The sequence below is a fragment of the Etheostoma spectabile genome, chromosome 17 (genome assembly GCF_008692095.1).
Source record: "Etheostoma spectabile isolate EspeVRDwgs_2016 chromosome 17, UIUC_Espe_1.0, whole genome shotgun sequence".
Taxonomy (NCBI): domain Eukaryota; kingdom Metazoa; phylum Chordata; class Actinopteri; order Perciformes; family Percidae; genus Etheostoma; species Etheostoma spectabile.
In genome coordinates, this window is record NC_045749.1 from 24,120,780 (window position 1) to 24,144,855 (window position 24,076).

Genomic DNA, 24,076 nt, shown 5'->3' on the forward strand with positions numbered 1-24,076 from the left:
TAACAAAAATGTGCACGAGCCCATGGAAACGGCCTGAAACAATAAGCTGGTCTCATGGTGTTTGTGGGAGTGTGTGTTTGTGTGTGTGTGAGAGAGAGAGAGAAAGAGAGAGAGAGCGACAGAGTTGTCCATTATCTCCCCAATAGGATTTAAAAGTCAAGAGTTCATTGTGGGTGTGTGACGGGCTCCCCTGGGTGATTAAGGTCCCAACCAGTTCAAGGGTTCAGCTCGGCTGTTTTCGCAGGAAGCGTGGCTGAGTCCGGCAGACGTGCACGGAGACGTGCACGGACACGCGCACGGAGGACAGGACTGGACGCTATTTGTTGAATTCAAACGATGTCCTGTCCCGCATTGCCTTGTCTTTGGCCTGGAAACTTTCTGCTGGGGCCAAAATTATTATTGTTATAATTTTTATCATTATTATGATTATTATTAGGCCCATTGTTATTAATATTGGTAGTCTATTAGTGCCTGTTCTTTGAAAATAAAGACTATCGCCTTGAATTCCAAAGTGAAGAAGATGTTGCCACTGTTATGTTTATTACGCCTATTATTGTTGATAAATCCTTATACAGTTAGGAACTCAGCCGACCACGCATGGCCTTGTGGGTATTAGTGGTGAGATTGAATGTTTGGGAGTCCAATTCACAGCCAGGTAATAACTTGACACTCGACGTAATGAAACGCGCGGGGGGTTAAGGCCTTCCACACAAATGCAACCTCCGCACGGTGCGTGCGCGCGCGCGCGCGCGTGCCGCAGGGGAGGCCCGTTGGTGGACAATAGGCTTTGATTGTCATTCCATGTAAAGCTATTTTTCCAAGATGTCAAGTGTTGTGCCGCGTGTTCCTGTCTCCATAGGGTCGCTTGGCTGCTGTGGCCTTTAAAGCACCATCACGTGACAGGGATGAAGTCCAGGGAACCGAATGATTTGAATTTTCATAATCATGTAACTGGACCCATTTAGTGTCAGGAAAAACATAACTGAACTATTGAAAACAATTGAACAATCACTAATGTGGACACATGTGTGTCCAAACGCTCAACAACAGGCCACATACTGGCTCGTTATAAGCCTGATAATGCTCCCAACCCAAGAGTCACACAGGTGTTTTACATGGTTAATTCATTTTAAATCAATTATTTATTGTGTATTCAAACAAACGAAGAGCAACAAAAACAGATATAAAAAAGTAGGCCAGATTTACCCCATAATTAAAATGAAAAACAGAACACATCCTTATGTATCCCATACTCATAGACATGCCCACCCAGGAACTTTCCCCAGGACCTCGACCTCCATCCACCACCTTGTTTTGTTCATTCACCCTGAACATGAGAGCTGTCTAGCTGGGCTCTAGGGTGTCTCATGCCTTAAAACGTGTGGTGGTTTCCTGCGGCAGTGAGACCAGCTAGGGGAAGACAACTGTCCCTCTGTTTAACTGAAGAGACCCGTCTCATCATCAGGCCCCAGGACTGGGTGGGAGGTCCCACATGCCGTTAGTCAAAGCATCGGGGGAGAAGTGAAGGCCAACAGTGGGTGGTTGCTAAGGTTAATATTTATGTCCTCAAATCTTGTTTGTTGCATCACAAATAGCATCTAATGGAAGTCCACTAAATAACATGCTATAGGCCCACAATTACTATCCACGTGTTTAAGGACCATCTTGTTGCACGTTTTTCTCATTATTGTACTCATCAGATAGGCCACAGCCTACAGGATATGGCAGCCAAAATCCCACAACTTCCCTGTCATGATCAATAAACACATGGCACGAAAAATCATTATCCATATAACTTTTATTAAGGCTATGAGATGGCAAATAGCCTACACATCATAGATATTAAACAACACAAAACGACACACAGGCATAAACGAAAGACGGAGACAGCGCGCGACGTCAATCGGATTCCCTGGGCTCCCGCTGCACTTGAATGGGCTGTTTCCATGGTAACAGACAACACAGGCTGGAGGGACAGTGACAGTGATGGCACCCGGGCTATAATGTCTCACCAAGGGTTTAAGAGCCGTGTTTCTATGGAGGAGCAGGACCTATACGACATTAAAAATGAAGCAGCAGAGTTTTACCGGGTGAACAGAGTCCCCGAAGAGATAGAGAGAGCTCTGAACGAGCTCTTCTTTCACAAGCCAGAAGACGTTCACGGTTATCTGGTAACGTTACCGTTAACCGTGTTTCCCAGCTTAAACACATTGCACAGCCCGAGCAGGAAAGTTGTGCTAATGTCAACGTTAGCTACTTGTACCGACAGCAACCGGTAACAACCGGTTATGTGTGTTAGCTGGCTTATTTTAACTAGCTGCTGCACTTAACGCTACTAGTGTTTGTACCAGTAGCTAGCTAGCCAGTCGTTGGTGCTGCATTCACGTGCTTCAAAAGTGCATTTTTATTTATTTATCACAGGAAAATGCAACCACCAAATGCAATAAAACAACTCGGCAAAGTGGCTTTCTACTTTAAATAATTGTTTTATCCATAATAACGTCATGGTCACATACTAGCTATATTTTACAGTCTTACGTTACCTCAACCTGTTGCTACTACACCGCTAACGCTAACTAGCTAGTTTAACGGCATGCAATTCCCGTCATGCAATAGGGTATTCCGTTTCTTCTGCCCTTCTCTATCCATCACACTTATCTATTAGAAAGAGGATAGCTTGGAGGACATGAGGAAATTAAGGGAGAGAAGTGAAGTAGAGGAGACAAATTAAATTAATAATTGAAACATAAAAGCACGTGTCCAATAGACATTTTCCCCAGCAGACATATTGACCGATGCTAACTAAAGATTGAAGCACATGTTATTAATGACAGTGACTGCTCAGTTCAATAAATTGGCCTAGGAACTGGCAAACCTACCGTTAAATGGAATCCAGCTTCTATTCACGTGATTACACCTGTAGTTTTCTTGATGATTTAAATGCCTGCTGTTAAAAAGTTGCATGCGGTAAGTTATGACAAACACATAAAAGTTTGATAAAGTCTGTTAACGTTTCTTATTTACAGAGCAAAGATAGATTTGACCAAAACAGGCAAATGAAAGTTGCAAATTTAGTGCCCATCCGTTTTGACAACATTTCTTATAACTACAGTATATTAAAGTAAGTCCTTGGTGGGGACAATGTCAGCCACGGCTGCTGCTAGTCAGTGTGCAGCTGTACAGGATTCCACCCAGGTACTGATGGCAGTGGCAGTTCTAGCTGTGGTCCAAGGGTGGCCAGTGCCTCCTTAAGGTTAAGCATGACCCCCCCCCAACTATGGAAATATTTGCATACATTTTTAACCCCAGCTTTATCCCCAAGGAGGGGATATCATTCTATATCAAGCGGATATCAAGCTGCTTAATGGCTGGCAAGATGGTGCCAAATTGAGAAAAAAAAAAATCAAATTTTTTAAAAATGTTTTACGGCTTGTAACACTTTCCTTAATTTTTTAAAGGACATTCAAACTTTGTTTTGAGCGGTTTGCTTCAAACGCAACACACCCTGCAGCAATCAGTTTCAGATGTTGGCTTTAGACATATTTTTACATTGCACATGAAAATAATGATGGGTCAAGAAAAAAATTACTACTGTGTGTGTGTTAGTGTGTGTGTTAGTGTGTGTGTGTGTGTGTGTGTGTTAGGCTACATCCTTTGTGAATGAGGAGTGAAATAATTCCGTTTTTGAAGGTTGTCCCTGCATGTGAAACATATGAGCTGAATATGATTATATTTGTATGGTAAGAGTTTGTATGAAATGTGTCGCAGTTTTAAAGACATCGCTATGTGATGCATCTAAATTACTCTTGTGAGTCCTAAAACCAACCACTCCAGCTTTAAATGTACCTAATTTCTTTAACCATTACCTGTCACTCCAGGCAAATCACTTTACAAACCTATGTGCACCACCAAGGATCAGCCGACTGAAGGGAAGGGAGGTTTATGATGCAAGAGGACAGCTGGCCATTGAGGCAGAGGTCTTCTGCATCGTCTGCAACCAGGAAAAGGTAACAATCATGATTGAGCTGTTCTCCTTGGATGATGGCTGACAATCACTCATGTGGCAGATTCTGGATATTCATTTCAGAATGTGCTTTCAGCGTAAAGATTGAACAAATAAAGGTTTAACAAAGGCAATGGGATTCATTAGTGATGTGCTGATGGTTTGAAATGACAGCAAGGGGGCCTCTTCAAACTCTGATGTGAAGAGGCAGCTGGAGGCAAAATGCGACCAAAGACAGTAGCAATCACAAAACAGACCATGACCCTTGACCCTTGCCGTTTCAGTTTTTACACTATTACATGAGCCAGAAAGATGAGCTGTGACACCAAGAACCCAGGTCACGCTGGGGTCACGAGGGACACAACTAGGGTCCAGCCAATAGGCATGTACAAACGCTTTTACTCAACAGTATTACTTAGTGCTATAACCACATTGTAAAGAGGCAGAGGCCAGTTCCTCAGTGCCAAAGCTAGATCATATTGTAATAATAATTATAATAACTTAGGCAAGTCAATTTTAATGATATAGCCCAATATCACAAATCCCAGTTTTTCCTCCAGAGGCTTTACAATCTGCAGACCATATGGCACCCTCAGTCCTCTGACCCTGTCTATATAACATGGTTTAGTGTATTAAAATATAAATAAAATATAAAACAACATAAAAGCACAGTATTAAAATGATTTCAAGGAAAGCTGTTCTAAAATAAAGCATTTATAGGTGAGGTGTATATAAACAAAGATGAGGAGCTAGTGAGACACAGAGACACAGTTAGCAGCAAATCCCATATGTATATCTTAAAGTTAATCAGCATTAATCCTGAAACCTAGTCTTAAACACTCAGGCAACCAATGTAGAGATGGTTTAATGCATTCTGCTATTGGAACTTGTGAGTATTCTGAACCAGTTGAAACTTGGATAGGTTGTATTGACAGGAATATAGAGAGCTGCAGAGATCTAATTCAGATGTAATAAAGGCATTGGTTACAGTTTTGCTTTGTAGTTAAAAATTAAAAGGAGTATATATTTTTTCAGCTCGACCATCAGCATCACACTGAGATTGTTGCATTGCAGTTTGATGTTGGAAGGCAACAAACATTAGCGTAAGGAAATTTGACTGCGGATTCTGAACCTATGATAAGAACTTCTGATTTATGTGAGTTTATTTAAAGGATCAAAGGACAAGTAGATCCTCCATAACAATTGTAGGTGATATGGTGGTTTTGATGGAACAGCTTATCAGTGACATGCTGCTTTTAAAGTATAGTTTCATGTGTAAATCTTATCAGTTCAGTCACCTTGGTGGCCAAACATAAAAAGTACACTGAATAATAACCTGAAACCTAGGTCTAGGTCTACCTAGGCCTTTGTCACATGACTGCTCCTTTACCTCCCAAATGTTCCGGTCATGCTCCAAGAAGGACGTTTTTGCTGTTTTGCCGAGCGGATATGGCAAGAGTTTGATGTACCAGTTAGCTCTGCTGAAAGCTAAGCATACAGGACTTCGAATGCGTCACCCCGTGTGTTGTTGTGATTGGTTGTAGTGTCATCCAATTGCGTGCAGTGAGATTTTCAAATGCACGCTTGGTGCCGCCCCTCAAGATGGGTGACTTTCATTACTCAATGTCAGACCTGGAATCGTTTTGGATTTGGGTCTGGATTTCCCGGCTCTACAAATGATGCTTTTGATGCGGAAATTTGATTTCATTCTCTCTGATGTATTGCCCGTTTTAAATAGATTGTCCAAATAGAGAACATAGTATTTCTCTTGGATTTCAATTTTGAAAAGAATTAGTCGAAGGTCATTTTTAGTGTTTACTATAAGGTTTAGGTGCAGCCCCTGATCCGTTTTAGGCAAACCAAATGGATGAAACTAAAAGACTTTTTTAGATCTTGTGACTGTAGATTGACTTCTTTAGCAAGTTTGGTCTTTAAGCTTTTTGAGTGTTATTTAGTTAGAATCTCTTCTAGCTTTTCCAACATTTTAGACACAAATATGGTAATATTACAGGCCAAATTATGTGAAAAAGAAACGTAAAACTGCCAGAAAAAGACACAAACCGACTACAAAGAAACTCAAAAACACCCCTTATGGGGAAATTGCATTTTTTTAATGAAACATGTCTGAGTTGCTCTTAGCTGGCTTAAGCCACATGTGACATTTCTAACAAATTTAAGAAATGTCTTAAAGAAGTATTTTTAAGACATTCTTTAGTAATATTTTCAAATCTCCATTTAGCTTTTAGCACTGACTTAATGTGTAGGGCCCTGTGTTACAGTCTTTCTAAATTTTGCAAGGCCATACGTGATTCTGTTATCACAGAAACTTGGGCTCTACATTAACGCTGCCGTCAGTCAGTGACTGGCTCAGCTGGGCCCTTGTCACAAAAAAGACTCTTGCCACAAGCCACACCAATCAATCTGTATTTTTGTAGAACATTTCATACATGACAAAATGCAATTCAAAGTGGTGAACAGCGACTGAAAAACATCAGACAAGACAAAGGAATAAGAGAAAAATACACAGTATATAAATGGATTTAGAGACCAATGCACACTTAGATAAATACAAAATGAAGAAAATAAATTTAAAACACAAAAACTAAAAAACAATGAAACGTTTAAAAAAATATCAATCATAATGTAAAACCGCAAGAATCATTATAAAAATAATTAAAACAGTAACTGTCATAATATATTTATATATACTGTATATAAACATATAAAATACTAAAACCATGTGACATATAGTCAGGTGCTAGGCCGTGTAGTGCATGCCTTATAGTAGTAAAATCATTTTGAAACACTTCGTCCCTGTCTTGGTGTTTAGAGCGTGTCCTCAGCTGCCATCTCCAGCCACTTTGGTCCTAAGGAGACATCGCTGGACTGGAAAGCAAAATGTGAGGAGAGGGCCGACCATGTGATAACTGCTGCCCACTGGATCAATGAACCTCTTAACAACATGCTGAAGGGCCAAAACCCCTGTGACCAATCAGATGTGGACCATATACTCAGGTAGTGTTCACATGTTTTTCAAATTACTGTGAAGGGTTTCATATCTGGAGACATGATGAATTGATCATCCATTTCCAGATACTCCACTGATCAAATTAAGAGTTATGCACTGTTTTACTCATAATAATTATTGTACTCTTCATATATACAACCATACTTTATTAAATAAAATTCTGCTTATCTAGGGCAGTTTGCACCACATTCAATTATGGTGGTCCGCCTGCTTTCAAAAAGTGCTATACTTAAATAATGTTTCAGTGGAACATTTTTGGGTTTTGTAATAAATGCTGCACAGAAGCTTTTTTTATTGTGACAAGAATGCAGTCATGTAATAACAAAATACTTGCATTTTTCTCTAAAAATGGCCGAATTTCATGTAGTTGTGGTTTACTTATTGAGCATTGCAATACAGAAAAGAAATGTGTGCAGTACTTCCCTGGTTCCAGGACTGTTCCAGAGTGAAACTGTGAGTTTCCATTCCTGATCATAGCAGTGTCACAACCATAAAAATAAAAGAAATAGAAAGGCCATTCCTTTTCTAGTCTATATCCACAACGTTCCACTTCCAGGTTTGCTCTCTTTCTGCCAGACATTCTACTCTTTTAGGCTGGATGTCCGTCCCTGTGTTGGTGTTCTAACCTCTGGTGGATTTCTGAGGACTATGGTTACCTGGTCCTCAGATCTCTGCAGGGTTAATCCAGACAGCTAGCTAGACTATCTGTCCAATCTGAGGACTCTGGTTACCTGGTCCTCAGATCTCTGCAGGGTAAATCCAGACAGCTAGCTAGACTCTCTGTCCAATCTGAGGACTAGGGTTACCTGGTCCTCAGATCTCTGCAGGGTAAATCCAGACAGCTAGCTAGACTATCTGTCCAATCAGAGTTTTCTGTTGACGACTAAAACTACTTCTGAACGTACACATGGTCCAACAGAACAACATCCATCCTGAGACTAGTTAGCAGAGGCCCCGTGGTTCTGTCTGGCGTTTAGCACCGCCCAAGATGATTGTGATTAGTAAATGCCAATAAACTAGAGCACGTTTTTCTGCTGTGTAGACTAGCCAGACACTCCTTCGCAGCGCTATGGAGGAAGGTCTGGCAATGTGAGATTATTCCTTTTCAAATCAATGAGCAGAATGTTCAGAGTGGCAGCCATGTTTATGTGTATCATTCCCATATTAACGTACAAATAAGCAGTGGAGTAGTAACGTTACAAAGCAGAGAGCCAGCCGCAGAATGAGTCAAATTTAACAGATGCTTCATCCACACAAAGCACATTGTTTTTTCTCTGAGAGTCTGAAAGGTGTGGCGTTGGGTCTTAGTTAGCACTCTGCCGTGGTCCACTGACCCTCTGCCGCTGGTTACTCGTCCACGAGTCCCCGAGCTGCGTCAGGCCGCTCTCCTCCCAGTGGTTTTACACCAATCAAATTACCACAACAAACAGTTTGAGTAATGGCCTATAGCCTTCTATCCATTTTATTTCTGTGGTCACACCACTGAGAAACTCATTTTAAAATATTTTACCATTGGTTTATAAATGTACACTACAAATGTTGCAATTCCGAAAGTTCATGAACTTAGCAAATCACATTAAAGGTTTAGTGCGTAACTTTTTTAAAATAATGAACGCCCGTGACATTTAAGCCATTGCCAAATGGAAACTTGGGTGAAGATAATGACCTCTTCTGAAGACATTACGCTTTTTTAATCCTCCTTGTCCTCCTTGGTTACAAGCAACTGTGTGGGGGTGGTGCGCGATCACAGATGGCACATGCGTGTTGTGGTCATTATTTATAATCCGTCATGGGTGAGACAGAAACTACACATCATAGATTTCATCTGGAATTAAATTGCCTTAATCCTAAACTACATGTAAACAAACATGTGAATAAATGAGGATCCAATAGGGTCACATTTAGTTTTATAGAGTATTAACCTCCTGGAACGGGGTCATGGCGAGGTTAATGCTTTGCACTTGTTTGCCTATTGTCACAGCCTGTCATATCATCATGATACACTGACCTCTTTGTTGTCGTTTATTTTATTTTTTTATGTCATGTCTCATGACCCAACAAAAGAACGTATTGGCATCATCAGTATGGTTAGGGTGGACAATGCTATATTTAAATTATATGCATTGTCTGTCTTGTAATGGATTCAAATTTGGAACCACAAGTACAAGTTTAGTTAGATTAGCTGTAGTACATTATTTTAGATAGACACTTATGCAATAAAAAGCTGCTTTATTAATTAGAGCCCAACTGATAAAGAATTTTTCAGGACGATACCGATACAAATATTTGGTAATTTAAAAATCTGATATTCCGATATATCAATATCTATTTTTTTTAAATTCCAGAATCACGTAACAAAACATAAACAGATTTCCCTAATATTAGTTATTTGTCGTTATTTGAGTTCTCACTAAAATAATATGATAATAATTTGTTTTATTGTCACAACAGAACAGGGGAGCATCAAATTATATTAAAGTTCTGATAAATAAATGGATTAAAATACAAACTTAGGATATGAAACTTAAAGTTCTTTGAACAAAAACACAATAACACAAGAAAATGATCATGGTGTGGCCAACAGGGACGTTGTAGAACATCCTCTGGTGGACAAACTCTACACTCATAACTTGGTTGACTTACACACTTACATTTGAAGTCTTATTTCTTATACCCCCATGAAAAATCTAATTTACAGATCAGCCTTCCTTTACAGCTTGTTGTAATTTGGTGTTCTGTAATTGGGTAGCAATTTCTTCATGGCCCGCTACCTGGAGGAGAAAGACATCCAGAACAGGGCGAAGGAGGAGGAGAGTCTTTCACCCAGCGAGACTGATGTGGTTCTGTCTTCTCCACTACCTGCACAGACTAAAGACAAGAAGAGTGTTGATAAAGGTATAGTAGCAACTAGTTGTGCAACAGTATTGTTTAAAGGTGATCTATTATATATTTTCAGGTTCACATATGTATTTTGTTTTACTAGAACATGTTTACATGCTTTAATGTTCAAAAAAACAATGGCTGCTGCTCCTGTATTTATGAGACACTCTGTTGGAGCGCTTGTCTCTTTAAGCCCCCACCTGCCGAAAAAGCTTAGTTTGCTCTGATTGGTCAGCAGTCCGCATCGTGCTCCTGTTGTTGTTTCCCTACAGTCGGTGTCCGGCTTCAACTGAGTACACAACAGGACTTTTTATCTTCCAAAACACCAACAACAAAAAAACACTCCAGTCCTTCCTACCTGGATGAGATAACCAATTATGGAAGGACAGAGAAGTAGTAAAACAGACGTTCAGAACAGTGGTAAATGTGAACGTTTTAACTCAGGGTTTCTCTGAAATACGTTTACCTCTTTATTTGAAGCTCTGGCCGTGTTTAACATAAAAATCAGACATTAAAACATTATAGATATGAAAATACATAAAAGCCTAGTAGTTCCCCTTTAATGTTGGTACAATATCACAATTCTTTCTCCAGTTTTAAAATCTTGCATCAGCAGCCAAATACTAAACCTAAGTTTGTCCCATAAAGGGATCCTAGTCTCTCCAGGTGTGTAGGACTGCCGGAGCGAACCAGAACAACGCTGTACAACTTTTATTCTCCAATTGAGGAAATAGAAAAGTTTGAATATTCCAAATGTATATATTATTACTTGAAAATCCAATAATCATTCAAGCGTATGTTATGCAAGAGAGACAATAAAATCTAATTTTATGGTCCAAGTTTTTATGTTGACATTTAGGTTGTGTTAATTGATGATCGACGTCAAATGTCTACATGAAGTAAAAGACTGGATGTCACTGAATTTTTTTTTAACTTAAAAAACAAAAAAAACTGAAGTTGTAAGTTTTGGGGAGCCTGATGTCTGGTTTTAACAGTAATCTTGGCCCAATATCTTCAAACTGCTGCCCATTTGTCAAAAGTCTTGGTGTTTTTCTTGACAGTTCTTTTAAACTGGATAAACAGATTAGCTCAGTGGTAAAACCAAGCTTCTTTCAGCTCAGACTTCTTGGGAAGGTCAAGTCTTACCTGCCCCATAGCCAACTGGAAACAGTTGTGCATGCCTTGATCACAGATCTCCTGGACTACTGCAACTCATTGTAGTCTGGCCTTGATCAGTCTTCAGTTCACCGAATCCAATTAGTTCAGAATGCGGCTGCACGCCTGCTGACAGGAAACAGGCGCAGTGACCACATCACCCCTGTACTGTCGTCGCTCCACTGGCTGCCTGTCGTTTTTACAATCCATTTTAAGATTTTATTGTTTGTTTTTAAATCTCTTAAGGGGCTGGCACCATCATATGTATCTGATATGCTGATTTTGCACACTCCAGTCAGATCACTTTGGTCTGCTGACCAGTTGCTTTTAGACTGTCCCAGATCCAGACTGAGACCCAAAGGGGACAGAGGTTTTTCAGTAGCAGGTCCTAAGCTCTGGAACTCTCTCCCTCTCAACATTGGAGCAGCTTCCTCTATTCAGAGCTTTACATCACTTTTAAAAATTCATCTTTTTGCACTGGCTTTTAACATAAGCTATGCTCTGATATTTCATTGTTATTGCTTTAAGTAAAGTTTTTATCTGTTGTCTGTTTTTATTATTTTTTGGCATATTCTGTTGTAGAAGGGTTTTTCGGCTATTTATTATGCTTTTTATCTTATGCTGTTTTTTCTGTATCTGTGCAGCACTTTGGGGCAGTAGTGACTGTTTGTAAATTTGCTATATAAATAAATACTGCTTTAATAGCTGATGATGGATTGTAGGATATACACTATGCATTTGTTCTTACACTTTATTTTGCCGCTGTGGCAGTTACCCTGTGTAGGAGTCCTATGTTGTCTTATTTCTTGTAGCTCATTTAAGTTGCTCTATAAAGGGCATCACCTAAAATCCCCAAATGTGCATTTAGACTCTTTTTGTCACATCAACGTCTGTATTGTACTTTGTAACTATTCATATTGGCTTACTTCACAGGCAAAAAGAGCAACACTGCAGAAAAGTCGTTTCCTCCAGCAGAGCCACCAGAACCAGTTTTGCCCGGGAGCTTGGCCATTGGCTCAGTGTCTCTGGCTGTAGCCAAAACTGGGGCAAAAACACAGGGTATCCCGCTCTACAAATACGTAGCAGCTCTGAAGAAAATAGAGGTTTGACCAAACAAGTACAAACACATACATATATTCACAAAAACACTACACTGGGAGCAACATGTAAAAATGTCTTTAACAATTTTTTCCAGGTTCCGACACAGTTTCATATCCCTGTCTCTTTGGTTACTTTGCTGAGCTGTGGGAAGACTTCTCCTGGAAAATTGAGTTTACTGGAGGAAGTCATTCTGATCCCAAAATCTGGACAACGAGTCAAACAAGTACTCCTCGCTCTTCAAACATCTCTGTAGCTGTTACATGTTCCATCTATCTGTTGGTAGTTGGTCTAGATATGTTCGCTGTATAAAGTTAGTGTCCTTTGTGCAAGTTTTTTTCTAAGGTCCGCCAAGGCACCTCAGTTTTTTTTCCGTCTTCCCAGTAGCGTTTGTTAAATGCACTGAACTGTGAACTTTTTCAACAGATCGTCACAATGACCCTTGAGTTACAGAAGGAGATGATGCGAATAGTGAATGCTTCAACAAAAGCCGGGGTGAGGGACATTAAAATGTATTTACTGTGAGAATAGGACCTGAGTTCACACATTTTATGAGAGCACATAATGTAAACTTTGAAGGCAAGATTCAAGGCTTTTTCTGTTACTGAGCTTTCCTAAATTGTTACATAGAAAAAAGGAAAGTTGTTTTTCATTCTCATGGCTAGTCTTCAAATTAACTCAGGTATGCAGGACTGGAGGTATGTCGAGATGCTTAAGCATTCAATACTTTTTCTTCATACAGCATTTGTACTGTATATACACAGAGTTGTATCCTGCATAGTTCACTGACCCATAGCCTTAACATTCTTAACGTGAACAGTGAAAGAAGGTGAGTACACACGCTTCTAATAATCTTGCAATGACAACCACCTCATTCAACCCTATCAATTATTATCTATTGTCATTCACATGCTGCATCAGCTAAGCACAACACATAGAGGTTGTTGACAAGTTGAACTTGATCTTTGCACCTAGGCCACCCAGGCAGTGCTGTGTGACAGTGGAGTGCTGGCTGTGAACTACGAGCGGCCGGAGCAGCCTCTAGATCTGATCACTGAAGCCTGCACTAACGTTGGCCTGTCACTGGGAACAGAGATCCATTTAGCAGTACATTGTGCTGCCTCTGAGCTAATGGACTATGTAAGTTGACCAAAAGTAGTTGCTGGCTTTATGTGACACAAGGTGTTTGTAGCGGTGGCAATATTAGCCCTTAACTTGATCCCAGCAACCTTAACAAATAATTTCTACAAAAAAACAGCAAAAAAACTGTTAATCTATGGTGAGCTAAGGAGTTCTGCTCTAGGAATAACATTGTGAAACTAAACCCTGTGGCTAGTTCCAAGATCATTCAGAAAAACATTCTGAGCCATTTTCAGAAAATAGTGCTTCTCAGCCAAAATTGCATAAATCTTTAATTTTCAAAAGTTATTTATATTGTATTTTGGAAATGTCTGCTTTACCAACGATAGATAACCAACTTAATTTATAATACCACATGACCTTTGTAGGAATGGCCCTGTGGCTCAGCATTAAAGCATTAAAAAGGTTTTCTTAAAATGGTGGTTTCTTTCTAGTTATATAATTCCATGTTTCCCCTACCACGATGGACCAAAATGAAGTTAAAATGCACAGTAGAATAATGTTTAAAAAATGTACGTTAAAAGGGTTTCAGGTACCCCTAAAGCTCTGATCCCAGAATCACCCCTGGTTTGGAGTCATTGTGTCGGTGTCCTCTTATTAATCAATTCTATATGCAAGGCAAGGCAGCTTTATCTGAAGAGCACATTTCAGCAACAGGGCAATTCAAAGTGCTTCACACAAAATCAGTTAAACAGATAAAACACAAGTACAAACAGTTAAAAATCATAAGCATTAAAAACCGATAAAACACATGAATAGACAGTTTAAAACAAAATAGAAACATTAGGACACATAAAACACAAGAATAAAAGTTACAGTGCAGCATAAGAAATTTAAAGAAATGAGCAGTCATTTAAAGAAAGGCAGCATCAAAAAGAACACATCTACTGTTCCCCACTTGGGGAAATTATGTCACTCAGTTCTGTCCCTGACAGAAGGAAAATATCAATGATATTTTTACTTTTAGCTTTTATCTGGCCCCTGGCAGCAGATTTTTCGTGCAGATTTATCTGGCCCCTGGCAGCAGATTTTTCGTGCACTTTTCCAACAGTGTACCCCAGTACACTCAAAACTTTTAGCTTTTATCTGGCCCCTGGCAGCAGATTTTTCGTGCACTTTTCCAACAGTGTACCCCAGTACACTCAAAACTTTTAGCTTTTATCTGGCCCTGGCAGCAGATTTTACGTGCAGATTTATCTGGCCCCTATATGCATACAGCTGAAGAAGTCAGTTTACATGTAAAAACAGTATAGGCACAGCTGATAGAGACAACAAGCAGCAAAGAGAATGACATTTGGTTTCTGCTTCTCTTCCTCTCAGTCTAAAGGAAAGTATGAAATTGCAACTGGAGTTTTAAAGTCTCCAGATGAATTAGTGGATTTATACCAAACCCTCATCAGCAAATACCCAGTGGTGGTGGCCTTAATCGATCCATTTAGGAGAGAGGTAAGTCCACAACATTATCATTCTTTCGTCAGCATGTTCAATTTCATGTACATGTATATATTCAATATTGTTTTTATATTGGAGACAATAATGTTGTTACATACAATATTTTGTATTCATTGTTTATTGGACATGTCGTTTTTGCTTTAGTTTCTGCTCCTCAGACATTAAGAGAAAAGTAGAAACAATTCTGGTTAAATCAGAAAAAGTCAATTAAAAACCCTCTGGGGCCAACCTGGGCTATTAGGATATGTACGCTGCAGGAATGTCACATGGATGTATAAATCATCTTGTGATTATAAAGACAATACAAAAAACTTAACGTATATTGACATATATTGACACTCACAAAAATGTATTAAATCAGAACAATAATGAACACTTACTTTTAGCTTTTGAAAATTGTTTGCCTAAGTCTTCAATCAAAAGTCAGTCTTTCAATACTTTATGACTTCCCTACCCCATCTGTGGCTGTCAGACCCAAGCCCTTTGGTTCCTACTGAAGATGTAAATCTTAATGGATAATGGTCTGTAGGGACAGAACTCTGAAGAGAATGGCGTGTTTCTGCTCATAAGCTTGTAATAAAAGGTGAACCCTGTGGTTGACTGAGCTATGACCATGACATTTAGCTTGCAGAAGTTAACAGTGAGATAGCCTGTTGACAGGCTTACATACGACAAGTTTCTGTACTTACAGAAGGGGAGTTGCTGATTTAGTTTGATGGAGTACACCCCTGATTTACTGTAAACAACTTGTATTCAGTCTGCAGAGACAGCTCCAATAGATCCAATATTGATAATCTTGTTGCAGTACTTTATTTAAATGTAATTCTGATTTTATCAACCAGTTTCACCTGGGTGGTGCGCCTACGTAGAACCTACTGTATGTATGGGAAACATTGGGTTTGTGCAGTAATTCTTGTTGTAACTTTGTTTATTTGCGTTTGTGAGAGATGTTTTTATGAATATGTATGAGCATTTGTACAGCATGTTCTTTGTTCAAAAGGGTATCTTTGTTCTTGTGTGTTTGTGTGTTTGTGCTCTGTAAGGACATTGACCAGTGGGAGAAGCTGAGCAATGCGATTGGAAACTCATGTTCGCTGCTCTCTGACATCACCTACAAGTCAAAGGCCCCGCCCCTTCCGGGTGTCAGGGGTCACATCTTAAAACACATTCATGAGACAACCATCAGTGACTTGATCTGCATCACATCAGAGCACCAAGGTAACACATCCACTGAGGTGGGGTCAATAACATTAAACTCTAGGAAGGAAAGATATCAGTACTACTGCTCAATTCAGTTGTTAGTTGGTAAAATTCAACTTAACTTCCACAGGAGAAATACAACATAGGAACGTAATTCTTTGACTTTCCGACTCTATTTGGAAACTTAAAGAAACATATTTGCTGTTTCAAGCTTTCTGTTTGAATAGTTTATTAATCGGTTGCACCAATTAGTATGATTATGTCTCCAAAGTGGTTTGTAAAGTAGAACATCAACACGTCAACCCCCAGTCCTCACAGTTTGTGGAGAATATACAACAGTTACTACATACAATCTTTACAGATACATTGAAATTTGGATTATACTGAATGTACCTCACATTGTTTTAGTAAGATGTGTTGAAAAGGAGCCAATGACAATCTTTTTCATACTGTCCACTTCCATTTTATAACCAACCTGGTTGTCAATACTAACATATTTAGCACCTAATCTTTCTGCACCCTCAGCACTGTACCCTTTCTGCTTCAATCACTGCTTTCCAGTAATTTAACCCCCTCCACCTCCTACATTCACATTAAAACTCTCATGCTTTCAGCACCTATTTAAAATCTATAAAAAATTCAAAATTTCAGCTGTTGTGTATGGTCTGTCAGGGTGAGTCATAAGCTCGGAGACATGTGTGGGTTAGAAGACATTCAAATGCATGTTATTGTTGCAAAAGTAAAACCATGATGCGGGTGTCCTGCAGTTTTTAAAGCCATGGCAACCTGAGCTGCATTAACTATACTGAGCTGAAGGGGATGGCCCTCATATATTCTGCAAGCACTTGTGGATAATAAGCTGCATTTTGACCCAAGGTTCTGGGCTCTTTCAAGTCCCCAGAAGTATTTTTAAGGAGCTAAAATTCCTTGAGCCCATTGTTGTCTGTGTTTCTAACAATCTGTAGATTAAGAAAAGGAGTCTGACCTATAAAGCAACATGGGATGAATGCCTCTGATGGTCATAAAGGTACACAAACTCTGCAGCTCACTGTGCCTGTCTGTTTCACTTGAAAAAACAAACAACATATATTGTATATATATATATATATATATATATTTTCCAACTGTGCTTTTAAACTAACCTGATGCGGCATACAGTTCAAACCATTAGTCAGAACCTTCTTCGTTTCGTTTCGTTTTCGTTTTTATTTCACACGTCATCGTTGTACGTTCAAACACAATTCCATGAGGCACAACAATCATATACAGGACCCATGAAATGGGGAACCCCAAATAAGCTACTAAAAGCTTTTCAGAGAGGGCCCGAAAACAATAAACATACAATAATTAACAAAACCCTAAAACTCAATTTACCATGGACAAACAAAACTAAGAAGCCGTTATTGAAAACTGTTTGAGAAAGGGCAGGCACTTTCAAAAAATACCTGGTATGTGATTGGATAAGAAATCTGTCTCTCATGTCTGTCATTGTTGTTTTAAATGAACAGTCGCACACACCTAAACCACGGCCGTAGCTGATTGGTTCAGTTAGCTGGTTGTTTAGACACAAACGCATTACATGAAGCCTGAAAAGATATGATGTGTGATCTTGTCGTATTGCGAGAATCCAGCTGCTGTGTAGGGTAACTTTACAATGTGACTGAAATATTATTTTATCTCTCTCTTTCACAGTTCTGCCGCACTCTCTCTCTCTCTCTCTCTCTCACTTGTCCGAGACAATTGTCTGCTGCCAGCAGTTCAGTGACTCTCTTTTTTAAAATGAGTCAAGAAGCCGACAGAAAGCCTAAATTTACTTTTAATGTTATCTAACAAAGATACATTTTCATTGTTTATTGTAGTGTAAAATCACCATTAAACTGGGTCTCGGTACACTTTTGGTTTGTTTGTGAAGGATGCAGAAAAGGATGGTGTGTTATGGTTGGCTGTAGTATAAGGAGTAGAGGTGGGTTTTCAATCTAGTTTAAAAAATGTCAACTTATCATGTAGTGGGAAGCCGTTCCAAAGATGATTGGCAGTGGAGGAGAATGCTCTATAACCAACTGAGTTTCAGTTTACTAGGGGAATGACCAGGAGAACAGCATCAAGGGAGTGGAGAGAGCGTGCCGGTGTATATGATGTGAACAAATCAGAGAAATAAGGTGGTGCGATTTGGAATACCAGAAAAAGTACATTGCAGTAATCAAGTCAGGAAGACACAAATGCATGGAATACAGTTACAGCATCACAAAATGATAAGATGGATCGATTTTTTTGCACTATTACCGCAATGGAAAGATTTCTTCGTAATAGCCTTGATGTGAGTACGGAAACCCAGGCTACGTGAGAATTTGCATGTATAGATTTGTTTGAGTGCACGAGTGTAATCAGTGAACCAAGGCAGCATTTTCATCGGAGTGTGTTTCCTATTCATAGGAGGTGCGACAGTCAAGAGTGTTAAGCAAGGCACTGTCTGTGATATTATCAAGGGAAGCAAAAGTAGAAACCAAGTATGTCAGGTAAGCACTTAGCCATTGTAGACTTAATCTAGCTGTCAGTACGGCGATGGGTGTCTGTGTCAGGCTGTGAACACTTACTTTGAGTACAGAGAGAGAAACTGAAGAAGACACGAAAATGATCAGAGACTGTTACCCCCATGATAGATAAGATGGCAGCATCAATGCCCTTTGTAAAAATTAGGTCCAGTGTATTTCCATGGTTGTGAGTGGTGTTTTTCACAGATTGAGTAAATTCGAGACTTATTACAAGGTCCATAAATTCCACTTCTAGTGTCTTAACACTCATTAACATGCAGGTTGAAATTGCCAAATAAAATGACTTTATCATATTTTACAAGAATAATTGACAATAGTTCAGAAAACTCTGATAAAGCCTAAATTGTGCTTTGGGGGTCTGTAGGTAATTATTGGAAGAAAGGGTTTGTGAGTTTTAATAACCATGGCTAAGTATTTGAAATTTGAGAAATCTCCAAAAGTGCACTTAGTTCAGGAGAACAAGTTTGAATGTGTAGTTGCAATCCCACCCCCGTTTTTCCCTTCTCTAGCAGAGAATAAGAAGCTGTAGTCCAGAGGAGAAGCCTCAATAAGTGTTGCTGAGGCACTGGATGAGAGCCAACATTCAGTGAGGAATAAGAACCGTAGTCCATACCGAGAAATAGAATAAAATCATTAATGTAGAAACTCTTACTACAGAGAGATCTAATGTTTAATAGCGCACATTTTAAATCACCAGAAGAGGACATCAGAGAGTGTAATGTGGCGGTTTAGACACTGTCTGTTGGCAGGAACAGCAGTTAGGTTTGACAACTGGGCAAACTAAGTTGACTAAAACCGTAGTACCTCTATCTCTGATTAAAAAACAAATTTTAAACATATCATCAAGGCTGATTTCACATTGACAAGTGCTTTGCGAGGGACAGTTTTTGGACAGAGATTGTATTTGATTACACAGCAAGCTCACTGTTCACAGACAGCAGAGTGGACCCTCTGTAGTCTGTGTGAACTAGAAATAAAACTTCATCTAACCCAGTATAAAGCCTTGTCTGATTATCTTCAAACTATAAAACTAATGAAAGCAATGAACTTAATGAATGTGGCTTTTAAGTGTGGATAATATCCTGGCCCCCCACCTAATTTCCTAACACACTGTTGTGAACAAGTCAACGCAGAAATCAAGTCCTCGACTGTTCTGCTGTCTACTTCCAACACTCATATTTTGACCTGCAATGTGTTTAATACTTTGTTTCTGTCCCAGTACTCACTAACAACCCAGCCCAATTCATGAGCAGGAGCGTGGGTTGGGTTTGACCTCTACTCTACACAGGTCAGAGACATTTATGTCAAATTTGAGAAGTGCCATGTAACAGTGGCTGAGCTGTACACCAGCATGAATAGGATTGGACAAATCAGTCAGCTGATAGCCAAACATCTGATGGTGACACATGAATGAAGTAGCTGATGCATGCTGAAGCAAAACTTTATTGCCAGTACTATATCAAAATCCCTCTTCCTTTTCATCTGTGAAATATTGCTTCTATGGTGTAATGATATCAATGCTAATTGTGTGTGTGTGTGTGTGTGTGTGTGTGCGCATGCGTGTCTCTTTACCTCCTACCAGGTTCAGTGTTAATGGGAACGACATACAGTGAGCCCTGCAGTGATGACTCTTTGTCAGATATAGTGAGTCTAATTCCCTCTATTTCATTGAGTGTTTCCAGCTTCATCGGTCTGATCAGAGAACGCTTCTGTATCTTCTCACATTCAGAGTAGGAAACCTCATTCCAAAGCTGCAGCCATGCGGTAATGATGTGCTGTGTGTGTAATATCATGAAATGATCCATATGAGCGTTACTATTAAGCTGCCTTTCTTGCAGTGAGTAAACTATACTGATTATCAAGGAATATGAATATGTCAACCTAGACACCGGGAAATCTGGATGGGCGTTTCCTAATATTTTTGGACATTTTATGCACACAAACACCAAATGAGAACATTACATACAGATGTATTGCCAGTGAAGTAGTACTTCCCTTCACTTCACTTGACTTAACGGGTCTCCAGACATTGACTCAGAGTAAATCCAGACAGCTAGCTACACTATCTGTCCAATCTGAGGACTATGGTTACCTGGTCCTCAGGTCTCTGCAGGGTAAATCCAGACAGCTAGCTAGACTATCTGTCCAATCTGAGGACTATGGTTACCTGGTCCTCAGATCTCTGCAGGGTAAATCCAGACAGCTAGCTAGACTATCTGTCCAATCTGAGGACTATGGTTACCTGGTCCTCAGATCTCTGCAGGGTAAATCCAGACAGCTAGCTAGACTATCTGTCCAATCTGAGGACTATGGTTACCTGGTCCTCAGATCTCTGCAGGGTAAATCCAGACAGCTAGCTAGACTATCTGTCCAATCTGAGGACTATGGTTACCTGGTCCTCAGATCTCTGCAGGGTAAATCCAGACAGCTAGCTAGACTATCTGTCCAATCTGAGGACTATGGTTACCTGGTCCTCAGATCCCTGCAGGGTAAATCCAGACAGCTAGCTAGACTATCTGTCCAATCTGAGGACTATGGTTACCTGGTCCTCAGGTCTCTGCAGGGTAAATCCAGACAACTAGCTAGACTATCTGTCCAATCTGAGGACTATGGTTACCTGGTCCTCAGATCTCTGCAGGGTAAATCCAGACAGCTAGCTAGACTATCTGTCCAATCTGAGGACTATGGTTACCTGGTCCTCAGATCCCTGCAGGGTAAATCCAGACAGCTAGCTAGACTATCTGTCCAATCTGAGGACTATGGTTACCTGGTCCTCAGGTCTCTGCAGGGTAAATCCAGACAACTAGCTAGACTATCTGTCCAATCTGAGGACTATGGTTACCTGGTTCTCAGATCTCTGCAGGGTAAATCCAGACAGCTAGCTAGACTAAAACTACTTCTGACCGTACACATGTTCCACCAGAACAAGTTCCTTCCTGAAACTATTTAGCAGCGGCACCGTGGCTCCGTCCGGCACTTAGCAAGACGATGGTGATTGGTTTAAAGAAATGCCAATAAACCAGAGCATGTTTTTCTCCCATCCCAGAATAATGGGGACTAGCCAGACCCTCCTCTGCAGCGCTGTGGAGGAAGGTCTGGCAATGCTAGACTATCCTCCCCTTGGTGGCATACAAACCTTTCCTCAGCACCACTTTGTCTCCTCCCTCAGGCTGTGGGCCTGGGCCTGGACTATGTCAAACTGGGAGGTCTAAGAAGTGCTGAGACCATGACTAAATTCAACCGTCTGATTTCTATAGAGGAAGAACTGGCCCAACAGGGAATCCTAGGTACGTTTTTCATACTCCTCCCTTGTCTTTTTTTTTTAGCCGGACAGAGAAAAAGGAGGCCAGACAAAGCCAGCGAGAGCGGTAGGAATCCCTAGGCTTGAGAACACATCGCTCCCTCTCTCAGTGTTCAATGTGAAAGGAAACTGTGTGTGAGGGATCATACAAATGTGTATGTGTGTGTGTGTGTGTGGTGGACCTGTTAATTGGCTCCCTAATTACACACAAGGACAAATACTTTCCCAGCCCCAGTCATTTCCAAAAAGCATGCAGGGACACAGGAGGGTTGATGAGAGATGAGTACATGACTGTGTGTACTCAGTTCCCATCAAACAAAGTTGAGATAACATGTTTCTTGGTGTTTAATGTTGTGTTGCTCGGGTCTGCTGAAGCCCAGAGTGAAAGGCTCAGTGTGCTTCAGCTGCAGCGGCAGAAACACCTTTCCAGTCCAGTTATCTGAGACATCTGCGGTCCAGCTTTTGTCTGTTCACTTCATTTCATTATTTTGTCTCGTCCACAGTCTGCGAGGAGAAGCACCCCCCTCCATTGTTCACTAAAAAACCACAGCGGCAGTCCGCTACTGCAGAGAGTGCTCCGTCTGACACGGCCTGCTAACAGCTTCTGTTCTTATCCAGATAGTAGGACTGATTTAAAATCTGTGTCAGTGCAACCACATTATATTTTACTTTCATCATTTAATCCTGCTGTTGTTGCCTACTTGCATGTCCGGAATTTATTTATAAACCCGGCTGGGTTGATTATGAACAAAGTGCATTCATCTAGTGTTACCGTATGTATGTGAAGCTGTATCAGAGAGAGGCTAAGTGGGTGAACATAACCTTCAATAAAAACAGTTTATACAACCCCCAGACATCTGGTTGCTGCCTCACTACTGCATACAGTACACGCTACATTAGCAGGTGCTGGACGCTGGGCCTCCTCACACAAACACACAATCAGTCCTCTCCACAGAACCAACACTCAGGAGCCATCAGCACACACTACAGGGCACACAGAAGGACATTAGTTCATGTCAACACTTCTGCTATTTAAAGCACGTTTCTTATGAATAACATTTATCGTATCAAAAGAGAAAGATTCAGTTTCTGTATTTTTGTTAAGGTAGAAAAATAATATATTCACTGGGGATGTGCCATATGATATACAAATTACAAATATTAAAGGGTATCATTTTTCATATCAATGTAGTATTTATAAAATCCTATCATAATGGCAAAATATAACTTGTTAATGTAGTTGCCCTGTTTAGATGAGACCTTTGTTATACTATTTCTATTTTCTACCAAATCTTTTGTTTGCAAACTAAAGAACTGAGAGATCATTTTTGGTTTCAGTTTTTACTGAATATTTATAGGCCAACTGTTAACGTTTATGCTGATATAGAAACTTTAACATCTGTTTTGTTGCAATTGTATGTTCCTATTATATTTATTATTATTATTATGAAATATGGAGTTATTTGTCTATCCTGAAAAATATTATTATTGCATATACAGCCTGAAATATTGTGATATTATATTAGGCCCACCCCTAATATCCATTCACTTGATTTGAAGTAGAAATGTGTGGTCATTAGCCCTCATCGGTGTCACAAATGGCGTTTTTCCATTACATGGTACCTGGTCCACTCGACTCAGCTCGACCCAGCTCTACTCGGCTCGGTTCTACTCAGCTCAGCTCTACTCAGCCCGACTCGGCTCGGTTCAACTCAGCTCTACTCGGCTCGGTTCGACTCGGTTCCACTCAGCTCAGCTTGACTAAGCGCGGTTCGACTCGGCCACGGTGCCCCGTCCTCTCTCCGTTGCAGATTAGTACCGCCTCATTTGTGAGGCGAGCCGTGGTTGGTCGTCAGAGCAGTAACTACCGTGACCACATGACGTCCTGCTAGCGGGTACCAGGGACTTTTATGGTCACGGAAAACCAAAGATGGCGAGTAGAGTCGAGGAGGTACCACGCCGTGGAATAATCCTCTGAAACAGCACGTAGATCAGTGATTCCCAACACTTCAAAACAAATCCTTGTCTACTGCATCCAGTTACACTACAACATTGAAAATCACGATTATTCAACAAGATTCCTCCTTGATTTTTGGAAAGATTATGCATTTATTAAACTTAAAAAAACACCTTCAATTGTGACATTCCCTTTAATACTTACGTGATTGTTAGGAGCCAAAAATTGAAATTGTGATTACTATTTGATTATTTGAACAGCCCTAATTTTTTTGTGCTCTCCTATTCTGTAAATCATCACACAAATCCTC

The 24,076-nt window shown here is 40.2% G+C and overlaps 1 protein-coding gene across 4 annotated transcripts; it reads left to right on the forward strand.

Moving 5' to 3' along the window:
• Window positions 1-1,915: 1,915 nt before the first annotated feature.
• Window positions 1,916-22,663, forward strand: eno4 (enolase 4). Of its 4 annotated transcripts, XR_004335981.1 has the most exons (14): window positions 1,916-2,171; window positions 3,879-4,007; window positions 6,834-7,018; window positions 9,781-9,926; window positions 12,000-12,169; window positions 12,262-12,390; window positions 12,591-12,659; window positions 13,140-13,304; window positions 14,625-14,750; window positions 15,800-15,974; window positions 18,390-18,472; window positions 20,091-20,152; window positions 21,678-21,795; window positions 22,313-22,381. XR_004335981.1 is itself a non-coding variant. In XM_032541996.1 (13 exons), the coding sequence occupies exons 1-13, from the start codon at window positions 1,947-1,949 to the stop codon at window positions 22,405-22,407; spliced, it is 1,794 nt and encodes a 597-aa protein (XP_032397887.1). In that variant the 5' UTR covers window positions 1,916-1,946; the 3' UTR covers window positions 22,408-22,663. The 4 variants fall into 4 exon arrangements, 3 of the variants coding, with proteins under 3 accessions (XP_032397887.1, XP_032397888.1, XP_032397889.1); XM_032541996.1 differs by lacking the exon at window positions 18,390-18,472 and having other exon boundaries at window positions 22,313-22,663; XM_032541997.1 differs by lacking the exons at window positions 13,140-13,304; window positions 18,390-18,472 and having other exon boundaries at window positions 22,313-22,663.
• Window positions 22,664-24,076: the final 1,413 nt, after the last annotated feature.

Bases quoted from the DNA above. Each gene is read 5' to 3' on its own strand.
- eno4 (XM_032541996.1), top strand. From the start codon at position 1,947: ATGGTAACAGACAACACAGGCTGGAGGGACAGTGACAGTGATGGCACC. The intron at 12,170-12,261 runs GTTTGACCAAAC...AATTTTTTCCAG, and splicing joins CAGCTCTGAAGAAAATAGAG to GTTCCGACACAGTTTCATAT. The intron at 12,660-13,139 runs GTGAGGGACATT...CTTTGCACCTAG, and splicing joins ATGCTTCAACAAAAGCCGGG to GCCACCCAGGCAGTGCTGTG.